This window comes from Glycine soja, chromosome 19 (assembly GCF_004193775.1).
Source record: "Glycine soja cultivar W05 chromosome 19, ASM419377v2, whole genome shotgun sequence".
Lineage (NCBI taxonomy): Eukaryota > Viridiplantae > Streptophyta > Magnoliopsida > Fabales > Fabaceae > Glycine > Glycine soja.
This window is the reverse complement of record NC_041020.1, coordinates 49,395,773-49,408,043: the sequence shown is the minus strand read 5'-3', so window position 1 is coordinate 49,408,043 and position 12,271 is coordinate 49,395,773. Positions and strand designations below refer to the sequence as shown.

Here is a 12,271-nt window from a genome sequence, read left to right as displayed (position 1 = left end):
TCTACGCATATCATTTTAATGTGCAGTGCACTCAATCTAATTCTAGACTTTTTTATTTTTAAAGAGTTTAATATTATTAGGCAAGCAATGTAACTGAGAAAAATAAGATTACTCCTAAAAAGAAGAAAACTAAAGGTGTTATATTGTACTTCGATTTTTTGATTTTAAAAGGAGTTCAATAATATGCAAGTATTGTCAACATTAAAAAATTTACTTTATTTACTGGTAGAGTACAAAGTAAATGTATGCATTATTTTTGTAAAAAGACAAATTTTAGAAAATAAAAATAAAAAATAAAAAGATAAGATACTGGATGGAAAAATATAAATGATAAAATATTGAAAGTAGAATATTAAAATACTTATTTTTTAAAAAATGAATATATTATACTGAAAAATACTTTTAAAAAATAATAAATAAACAAACCCTAAACTTCTAACTTGTTGTCATCATGTGATCTGGTAAAATGTCACTCATTTGTAAAAATAACCCATATAGAAAAATAATTTCTTATACAATTTTTAACCACAACTAATATAAAAAATTAGTATTTTTTTTATAGATTAGTGTTCAATGTAAAAGTGATCTACCGATAAGGTTAAATATAATTGATAGATAATTGAATTTCTTAAACATGTTGACAAGAATTCGATTATGTGATTATATATGATTTTCACGTCTCATAACTTTTGACTATGAAAATATCTTATTTTTAGAAAGAAAAAAAAAAGATGTGATCTTTTATATTGATTCCAGAATCAATCTATATCAACTAATTACATATTTCTTATAAGTTGTAATAAATCTAAAAATTAAAAAAATAATCTATATGAAAAATATTTTTCTATTAGTGAAGTAACCATTTTTTTCATTGCGTTGTTTGATTTTCTTATTTATTATACTTAATAGTTAATTAATGCATTGATATGTACTTCAATTGCTTTGACAAGTACTAATTATATAAGTGATTATGCACTTCGTTTGTACCTGGAAATCTTTTTGAATTTTTTTATTTAAATGTTTAGAAATTTCCGTAGAATTTATTGTTGGAACAAGACAAGACAATTTTATTCCTTTTAAAAGTTCATCACCATTCCCTTTTCCTAAACTTTTTTGTTTAGAAAAAAAAAAAAAGAATTCTTTCTAATTATACATGGTTGGACTACCAACAAAGGTTGTCTAGTTGGTAACGAATTTATGTCCCATAAAGATAAGGATTCGACTCCTGCGGCTAATGTAAGGACTTTGTTGGACCCCGAAAATCAAGCCGAGGTTTGTCTAACTTTGTTGAACCTCGAAAATCAAATCACTTAAACTTTTCAATACAAAACATCGCTGGGCTATTTCATATTGTATAAATTTCAGATATCATACTGTATAATATAAATTCTCCGTGCAAGCGTTCCTATAGTAATAATTGTAATTGGAATGATTCGTAAGAACTACATAATCGAAGCTTAAAGTTGAAGGAAAATTTTGCCTTTGCTTCAAATAACAGTCAAAAGTCACTACAAAAAAAAATGACAGTCAAAAGTAATTTGTTCCTGTATATGCCTCGTATAATTGCATAAACTTCTCTCGAGCCTTTATTTAGAAGTGTTATCCATTGATCATCTTTAATTTAGTTCTCATCTGGCAATTTGCATTGCCAAAATGGATTTTAAGTCTTGCTCACAAACACCAAGCTGAAACCAAAGGTTAATTGCCATCTAAAAACAAAAAAGTTAAGGAGTGAGACAAATTTTATACTAGTATCATGCAATCTAGCTATATAATATCCCAGATATCAATTGTCTCATGATGTTTGCCCTGATTTGATAAATATATTGTACCAAAATTCCATTTCTTCACTGAGCTGACAAGAACCATGATTGTCCTCAATTTCTCCAAAAGTATCTGAGGAGACTGCACCGTAAAATCCTGCAATAGGTGGATTAATATTCCTTACGGGTAAACCGTAATTGGCAATCATTACATTTGCAGTGACAGTACTAGAAGCAGCACTTGATGCATCCAAACTAGTATTTGCTTGTGCCTCTTGCAAGATACGTGAGGAAGCATTGCCATTGTGCACTCCACTTTTCTGGATCCTCTTCTTCAAATGGGTATGCCAAAAATTCTTTATTTCGTTGTCTGTTCTTCCGGGTAAGCTTGCCGCTATAGCAGACCATCTATGCAATCAAGGGGTTCACAATCACAATGAAATTTTAATTTTCATCTTTTATTACTTACTTGACCAAATTCACTCACATTCTATAACATACTACATATATGCTACATCTGATCTGATCATATCTTACTGATATTTTTATACTAGAAAATTATATATATGTATATATATATATATATGGCATCTTTTTAAATCAATACACACGAGATGCTGGAGTTTTTGTTTCCGTAGTCAGAACTCATGCACGTAGAGAGACAGTATAGTCAATTAATATGTTAATTAGGTACCCTACACCCACCTGTTTCCAAGAATTCCATGTAGCTTTAGGATGGTATGTTCTTCTTCTTTGCTGAATTTCCCTCGTTTAATATCTGGCCTCAAGTAATTTATCCAACGAAGCCTACAACTCTTGCCACACCTTAACAAACCTAAACAATCATATCATATCATATAGATAAGATTATACAGAAAATGTTGCATATACAGTAGTAGCTAATTGGTTTGTGTTAGCTAGGAAAAAGGAATGTAATTAGCACACTGACCAGCTTGTTTAGGAAGGGCACGCCAGTTTCCATGGCCATATTGTTGAATATGAGAAACCAATATCTGATCTTCTTCAGCTGTCCAAGGTCCCTTCTTCAATCCCATTCTCTCACAACAAGGAGTTCTCGTCATGGTCACTGCACTCAGTGCAACACAATAATAATGTGTCTCCTTTTCTTTGTACTAAAATAACTTTGATTTGGTCTGGCCTCGTGCTCACGCTCTTTCAAGGTAGCTTCGGCTAGCTCCTTTATTAACTACTATACTAGGGAAAATATATAACATGCGGTCCAAATAAACAGTATATATGGCTACCAAAACAAAAGTGCTTGATAGTGATCACGTCATATCCCTTTTCGTGGGTTTTCCAATTCCCGTTTTACTTCTCCAAATTAAAGCACGCACACCCACAGTACAAATTAAATAATTGGAAATTTGTGTTTTAGTAGGCTAAACGGGATCAAAATTTCTATACTTTTATAATGAATTTAGTTTTCATTTTTTTTAAATAAAATGTGAATTTAAGTTTTCTTAACATAAAAAATATGAAAAATTCTGAGAGGTTAAATTTATATTTTTTATTATCAGTCATTGTTAATTTTGTTAGTAAAAAAAATTTGAACTCACAATTTATCTTTTTTTTTTTATCATCAAATCAATCTTATATTTTAAAATTTGAAGGTAAAGTTTATTGACATAAGAATATAATTAAAGAAGTTGATCACTATATTTAACCATATTAGAAAAGTAAAAACATTTTTTTCTTTAAATAAATACTACATAGGAAGACCTTATCACATATATTTGTAATAATCTATAGAGAGATGGGCCACTAGAAGAAACTGCTAGCATAATTGAAAATGCAACAATAATGACTTTGAATCGTTTTGTCATAAAGTACCATTGCTTTGTAGACTCCAACTGACTCTTTAAAACTAGGGCGTCCTGTAAAAGGTTAAAAGTAATGATAGTTTTGGGAAGATAGGTCAAAAGTAGTATGCGGCATGGACAAAATGGACTTCTTGTCCATGTCTTGCTACTGTTTCTGCCGCCTCTTTCCATTGTCCTCGTTAAGTGCTGCTTATCATCTTCAATCTTCAATGGTTTTTGCCCTATTTTGGATTCTTCCAGCACCAGGATGATGCTGCAATACGTACAACAAATAAATAACACATGAAATTTGTGGCTCTCAAAATTCACGCATGTATATATCTTTTTCTTTCCTGTTGCATTATATTATATAGGAAATTGTTATTTAAATTAAATGAGAATACTTTAGTTACTGTGAGAAAGGAAAACAATAAAAAAAATAAGTTAAATTTCAATTTCGACCCATCTTTAATTTAATTCTTAATATGAAATTTTGATTTCTTTATTTTTTTTGTGATTTTAGTTCTTACATTTTAAAAAATTATAATTTTAGTCAAATTCTTAATTTTATATATGATTTGTTTTCTTTTAATTTAATTGGACTATAAATCTAGCATTCAGATAAGGTACAATCAAAAAATAATTTAATTGATTAAAATGGAAAATATAAAAAAATAAAAATACTAAATTAAAGATTAGACTTAAATTACAGATTTTTTAAAATATAGGGGCTAGTTAAAATCGAAAAAAAAATCATGAATCAGAAATTAAAAAGGTATTAAAACTGTAATTTAATCTAAAAATTATTAAATTTTATGTAAACGGTGAGAGGAATTAATCCTGATATAATCAAGTTTGTTTTAATTAATTTCAATCTTAATTTTCCTTTGTCCATCTCAATTGAACTTCATTTTGTTGTGTCTTTTATATATATATATATATATATATATATGCGCTCTCTCTTTCTCTCTGGCGATCTTTTCTATATACGAGATTCTTATATTAGAATCTTAGTAATATACATTTTTAAATACATCCTTTATCATTCATATATATCTATTAAAAATCATAAAATTAATTAAATCTCACTATTTATTTCATTGGATAAATGTTTTTTTATTATTGAATAAGTGTGAATTTAAATCAATATTGACAAAATTAATTTTGTAAAATTAATTTTAATTAAAATTACTTTTTAAATAACGTGATTTGTGTTTTGATATTTTTATTATAAATGCATGTTTGGAGTAAAATTATTTTAATCCAAAATCAATTTTAAACTATTATTCTTCGACACTCTTACACGCATACTATAAAACATGAAGTTTACTGTACTACGAAGAAATCAAGACACTATACATTCATGAAGAGTACGGGCTTTGAATCCATGTAATGTAATGCACTTTATGTTGTTTTTTTCATTCATCCCCTTTCTTCATATTCTTCTTCTCGCTTTGTGAGACATCCTATGAACATCAAGAAGATATATCTCGCCCGTGATCCCTCTTGAAAAGGTAGGAAAGTGGCTTTTTCAAGAAAAAAAACGTTTAAAAAAATGATTTCTTAAAATAAAAAAATCTTATTAAAGTAATAAATAAACTCTTATATTTTATATATTACTCGTCATTCTTTAATACATAATTATCTTTTTATCACTGATTAATACTTGTCCTATATTTTTTGAAATTTCTCAACTTTTACCCTTAGATTTCTATTCTTTTTAATTTTGAATTTACTATCGTAAAAAATATATTATATTACCCTAAGATCTCACCTCAAAAATTGTTTTAGATTTAAAGATAAATTGGATCGATGCTGAAAATAAGGTAACAATTTTTAATTAAAAAATAAAAGTAAGAAATAAAAACACAAATGAATTATTACAATCCCACGTGAATTGAATTACAGGTTGCAAAAATACTACTATCTAAATTTATGTAGTACCAAATTTTCCAACGGCACCCAATATATTCTATTCACGTTTAAGATATTAAGAATATGTGTCGGCATGGCATGGCATGCCAAACTTATGAAAGTGAAAGGAAGTGGGTTTCATATATATATAGCGCTCAATGGTCACTGCAAGATTTTCTTAGAATAATTTGTCTCCGTATCTCTTTGGGCATATTGCAGCTAGGTCAAATCATCATACAAAGGTTGACTTTGGTGTGAAAAAAAATATATAAAAGAGAGAAAGACTCTTCTTTACTTTGATCATTACGCCTTCAAATTAATTAATGAACTAAAAATTTGTGCATATATATCCCAATTCCCAAAACATTGAACTTAGATCACAATTGCAAAACTCAAACAATCATATCAACTGGTGATCCTTTGTTTAAATTTAGTTTTCTTTAAGTTTGACTGTTGATCATATTTAACAACAGATTTTACATTAAGATATGTATAGGATGAGAAAAAAAATAGTTTAAAAATTAGGAAAAAGTCAAAGAAAGAGTTTGCACCACGTTAATGCTTTGTTTAGTAGAGAAGAAATTGAATTTTGTCAACAGTGTTTTAAGGGTAGTAGTAAAAGATTAATAAAAACATTTTACTGAAAGTTACAGTGAAATGTGTTAAATATTTTTTTTTATATTTTTATTGTTTAATCAATATTTAAAGAATGTTTGTTACAGTAACGTTTTCCTTATTATTTAATTAAATATTATTAATCATCAAAAGATAAAAGTTAATAAGTATTTTAAGGACACTAATTAATGAAATAAAAGTATGACCTTTTTTTAACAAAAATGAATATTTATTGTATCTGCAGAAATGCAAAAGTCATATACTAACATTTACTTTTAAAATAATTTAAAACATTTAATATGACATATTTACTTGTATTTCTTAATCATTATCTTTAAAACACCCATCAGTAAGACCTTCATTTAAAAAAGCATGTACTAAATAATTTATTTAAATATATATTTTGATTAATTTAAATATCACGAGTTTCTTTTATTTAATCCATCCTTTTAAAAAAATTATAATTTTGTCGATGTGATTTTTTTGTATAATCATCTTAAGTACTCTTAAGTTATATTTTTGCTTAAATTTTGGTTTTTTAAAATATCAAATTTTGTATTTACTTCCTTTTTATCTCATTTTGTCTCCAGTTTTTAGAGTTGTGTAAGTATATAGCAGACAAAACTAACATAAGACTCATAAAATAATTAGATGGAAGAGGGAAAAATAATTGCAAGGATTACATATTTTTTAAAATAGGTAATTATAATTTTTACTTAGAGTACTGCTTAACATATTTTTGTGAAAGGATAGCATTGAACTAACCAAAATATGTTTGAATAAGTGAAGGTTTTGCAAAGAATCTAAATGCTTAGACAATTCCTTTCTTCATATTAAAAGAGATAGAGTAGACGCAACTAGAAGGAAAGTCATATCGCTTGGAACTTACATTAGTTTGTTTTTGACTGAATTGAGCAAGAAAGAGATACAGTAGAAGAAATGAAGTAAAAAGAGGAAAAATACGACTTTACGTTAAATACGATTTTTATTTATATTAAATACGACTTTACATGGAAAATGACGAAGAGGGTGGTGGGCGAAGAGAATATAGTTATATAAAATGAATTTGTAATAAGGATGTAAAAGTTTTTATATATAAAAATATATATTTCTTACTACTCAGTTTTTTATTCATTCAAATAAGATATTTTTAATTTTTTTTCTCTTCTTTTTTCCATCTTTGTTTATTTCCTCATCAAAACAAATGTCTTACCCCTTGCTTCTTTCAAAGAAATAAAAATAAGAAGAAAAATTTCAAATAATTTTTTTTTAAAAAACATTTTTTCTATTTTTTTTGTTTTATCTTCAACCATTCTCATTCTCACTATTTTATCAACTCTCATAACTTTGACTCCTTGTGGTATTTTTTTTTATTCAAAAAATATTAATTTTGTTATAATGTTAGTTTGGTCCTTAGAAGGAATCAAACTTTGAAATCTTTTCACTTTTTTATTTATTTTGTAATCATCCAACTCATCTTATATCTTTGACACCTCTTAGTATAAATGTGTAACAATGAACAAATTATATAATGCCTTCATGAACACAATAAATGCTAAAAGGTGGCTGCTCTTGGTGGTTTGTGATGGCAAAAGTGATCTTTCCTAAAATATAGAGATAAACATAAACTCCTTCAACTGATCAATGCTCCTCTTTTGGATTCCATTTCTCCTAGTGTTCCTTGAAATGAAATCATGATTTGGATATGCATTTGCTTAAGATGTCTTTTAAAATTTGGTTGACTTTTCTAATAGACTTGCCACTAAAGATGAATTGTTGAGACTAGATGCAAATGATGTGTGTCTATTTCATATTGAAAGACATAGGCATCTCTTCTTTAAATTGTTGGAACTAAAATAATTCCTTAGATAAAAATCATCATCTAATAATCTCAAATTAATCATGTTAATCATTAAGAAATTAAAACAGAAGCATAACTGAATTCATAATTACTAATTACTTTGTAGGGATAAGAATAATTATCATATGTATGTCTTAAGAATCATAACCTATTTAATAGACAATCCTAAAATTATCTTTTGGATATCTCTATCTTAGCTCATCATAAAATATAGGATTATCCATCCATACAAATTAAAGGCACATAGCATATTAGATATATTAAAGCCCAACTTACCTAAAATTATTAGATCACTTTTAATTGAGCTTTATGACATTCGCAATACTTAATTATTTACATATAAGGCGAACGTTGGATATTAAGGCTAGGATCGATCCAACATGAATGCCCCGGTTCAAGTGAAAATTCTGAAACCATTGATCAGCTTGGTTGACGTTTTACACTTGTTTGAATTTGACCATTAGTGCTAAAAAGGATTAAAAAAAAAACACCCACTTTCTTATTAAAAGTAATTATTTACTGGGCAGCAATTTATGCTATGTCGATGACTCGAAATGCAATTATATATTTTTCACCATGAAATTCGCAACAATTAGAGCATTTGCTTTACCTTGCTAAATTATCTCAATATTAAATAAATTATAAAAAATATAAATTTTACTAAATTATATTTTATTTATGTAACTACTTTTATTGAAATTATAATTATTACTCAAACATGTTTCTTTATAAAATATTTGAATAATAATTACTGAAAGGGATCAATGAAAGAGATATTCCTTATCCTTATAATTTATTTTCTAGAAATCTAATGATTAAGATTAATTCATTATAATCATTAAATTTTTAAAAAAATGAATGATGAGGATAAAAAATAACTCTAAAAGAATTATTTTTAAAGTAAGTTGATAATTTCTCATAATTTTTAATATTTTAATTATAATATAATTTAAATTTATGTTTTAAAGTTATATATATATATATATAAATATAATATGCTAATTTATCTAATCAGTTAGTAGAAATAATTCTTCTTGTTACATTTTTTAGATTTAATGTATTTTATGACTATTTATCGACATCATATATTTAAATTTATTCATAAAGAATATTTACCGAGATTAATGGCAAACTTTTTTTCTCTCCCTGCTAGCACTCTTCTCGGTGAGTAAATTCAAAGTGTCTGGTGATTTTTTTCTGTTTTGTTTCTTGAATCATGAAGCAACCTGAAATAGACAAGTTGACCTTGGATGGAGAGGAGGAAGAGCTCGTAGCCTAAGAGATTTTGTTTACCTTATCATCAAAATAAAGATTGGTCTCACTCTCACGTAGTACATTTGCCCAGTTTACTGTTTAGTGATTTTTTATTTTTATTTTTATTTTATTTTTTATCTATCTAAATTTATTTTGCTATTTTTAGTTCCAATAAGTTTATATTTTTTAATTTTAATCTTTGTAAGATATTTAATTTATTTTTAGTTCATGAAAATTTATATTTTTTTAATTTTGATTCTTATAAATACAAACTTATGGTAATTATAAAGGAAAATTTTAAATATTAAAGAAACTAAAATTTAAAAAATATTAACCTGTAGGGATCAAAATTAAAAAAAAAAACATCAATTTTCAGAAACTAAAATTAGGAAAAACTTACGGAAACAAAAAAAAAAAAAAAATGCTAACTTATATTTAAGTCTACTTTGTACAAGTCGATAAACTCTTTACATTGCTATGAAGAACTAAAACTCTTTTGAACTTGTACACACTTGTAGCACAAGCTTACAATATTTGCTGAATTGTTCATTATGAATCTAAAAAATATTTTATTTATTCAGAAATGTTTATTTATTATTATAAAAATAGTTATAGTTATACTCTACATTACAAAAACTAAAACTAAAATACCAGAGATTATAAATAAATTTACCACGCATATCTCATTGTATCATCGCATCTTTTCTATAATTTGATCCATCGTACATATCCAAGAGGTGAACAACCAGATTTTTTAGACAAAGAGCAACTTCTTAGAAGAATAATTTGAGGTGAAAAACTAAATCAATGGGATAATATTGACAAACAGAAACCATGATCGAATAAAATAAGGTTTTCTGACGAGCTGCATATACAGTACGTCGGAACTCTTAACGTATTCTACCGTGCCCAGGTATGTCTTTTTGATACATAACCTATAAGTGTTTCAAAAAACATTAAGAAATTGAAGAATCTGAAAAACTTAGAGCAATAAGAGGAATCATTGGTCCCGTGTATCTATTTCTTCTTCCGAATCTTCATCATATTTTGCCTCAATAAGCTCCGGCTGAACCGATGGCTTCCACTCTAACGGTTCTCCGGTCCGTGTTTCTATGATTGTTCAAGCTGTTCCTTTTTCTCTGGTAATTCAATTTTTGTATAGCACACACGTTAAGGAGGCACTATATGGATCTGTGCTCACGTGCTTATGTATCACATTAGATACTAGGATTCTTATGAATAATTGTGATCATTAATTTTTTTAGTTTAATTTCTTTATAAAAATAATTTACATTCTCAATCAATAAAAAATAATAATAAGTATAACTTTTAAAATAATTATTATAAAAGATAACATATTACTAAATAGTAATATTTAATAATTTCATAGTAATATTTAATAATTTCAAATTGGTTGATAGTGTATATGATATTCATATACTACTTACTTTTTCTATATAAAATACAAAGGATATTCTCTATTTCTTCCTCTAAGATTTGCACGGTCAATTTGATTTTGCAAATAGACTAGGGAGTCAGAATCCTCTGCAAGAACATATTCGTAAAGTGAGGATGGTCAGAAAAATAAGAATGACATCTAGAAACTATCAATATAACAACCAAAATGATTCATATTACATGTAAGTAGAAGAAAATGAATCACACATGCTAAGAGTTTTGTTATACATTCATGATAAAAGCCTACTTTTGTGAATCTAATTTTTAGTGAATAATAACCTTAGAAATCTATTTGGTATTTTTTCAAATTGGAAAAAATAACGAGAAAATAAAAATTGAAATTGAAAGATTGATAAGTTGAAGATAATTTATCAAATATAATTATTTTATAAGAACTTAAGGTTTCACACACTAATCAAAAGAAACACTCTCTTGGGTGTGTTTGATATAAAATTTTATCAAAAATTGTAAGTGATTAAGGAATCTATTTATAATCCTACCAATAATTCCTAGATTAGATCTAAGGCCCAATAACCAATCAAATCAAATAATTTAAAGTTTAAAAGCAAGAATAAATCATATCCTTGTGAGCTGAAATTTATGGGCTTTGATTCTTATTTTTTGCTGTAGTGATCATGTTAAGTCCACCCAAATCAAACTCTTCCTACTTGATGATCTTCTATCACTTCATAAAGCATATCTCTCACCCAGTCCCTTTCATAAGTTTGTCACCTCCTGGTCTTAAAAACTCATGTATCAACGATCTATATTGCTTACGCTGTTGGCAACACATAAATAGTTTCAATGTTCCATATCCAACATGATAGTTAGTAAAATAGTGTGGGATGAATATAACGTGAAACCCATATTTTGGAACAAATTTTAACAACAAAGTAGAATGGGTACGACGGCTAGGCCGGGGCTCAAACCCCTCCATACAGTATGGAAGCCATTTTTTTCACAAAGGAGTGGAGAAGAAAATGATGTAAAATAGTATTAAAAAAATAGATTATACCTTTATCTATTCATTTTATATCAGTCCGATACAAAGGCCCATGAATTAAAAAAAGTCCTCTATAATGGCCCATTGACATTTAAAAAATTATATTAATAACTTCATCCAGCACTATGTTTCTGTTAACACCCAGATTATAACAAAAAAACACTTGGCACTTCACTCAATCATGTACGGTAACACTCAAATTGTATGTTTTAAATTTAGATTGAATTGATTTTGAAAAAATTACTGTTAAATTAATTAACTTTGAAAGAACTGAGGTAGAGAAAAATGACTGTAACTCACTTTACAAGGAATAGCAGAAAAAGTAAAAGCCAATGACATGTACAAAATGTCAATGCTTTAATCAAGGGTTATTATATTCATACACTTGATTTCCATGGGATCTCACTTTCACCTCATTTTTCTTCTTATCTCTCACTTTATTTCCCATTTTATCATTTGTATTTTGTGGCATCTATCAGTGTCTATCTCTTCCTTAACTTTTCCTCTCTATCTCTCTCTTTCTTCTAATCAAACACTCAGAAATTAGGGTGTGCTTTTAACTTTTTTTGTTAATCAATCAAGC

At 27.1% G+C, this 12,271-nt stretch overlaps 1 protein-coding gene across 1 annotated transcript; it reads right to left on the bottom strand.

The window, feature by feature from the left end:
• Positions 1-1,380: 1,380 nt before the first annotated feature.
• Positions 1,381-2,966, bottom strand: LOC114399944 (transcription factor MYB4-like). Its single transcript, XM_028362175.1, has 3 exons — positions 2,713-2,966; positions 2,469-2,598; positions 1,381-2,171 (listed from the first exon to the last, which is right to left on the bottom strand). The coding sequence occupies exons 1-3, from the start codon at positions 2,843-2,845 to the stop codon at positions 1,796-1,798; spliced, it is 639 nt and encodes a 212-aa protein (XP_028217976.1). The 5' UTR covers positions 2,846-2,966; the 3' UTR covers positions 1,381-1,795.
• Between the last annotated feature and the right edge of the window lie 9,305 nt (positions 2,967-12,271).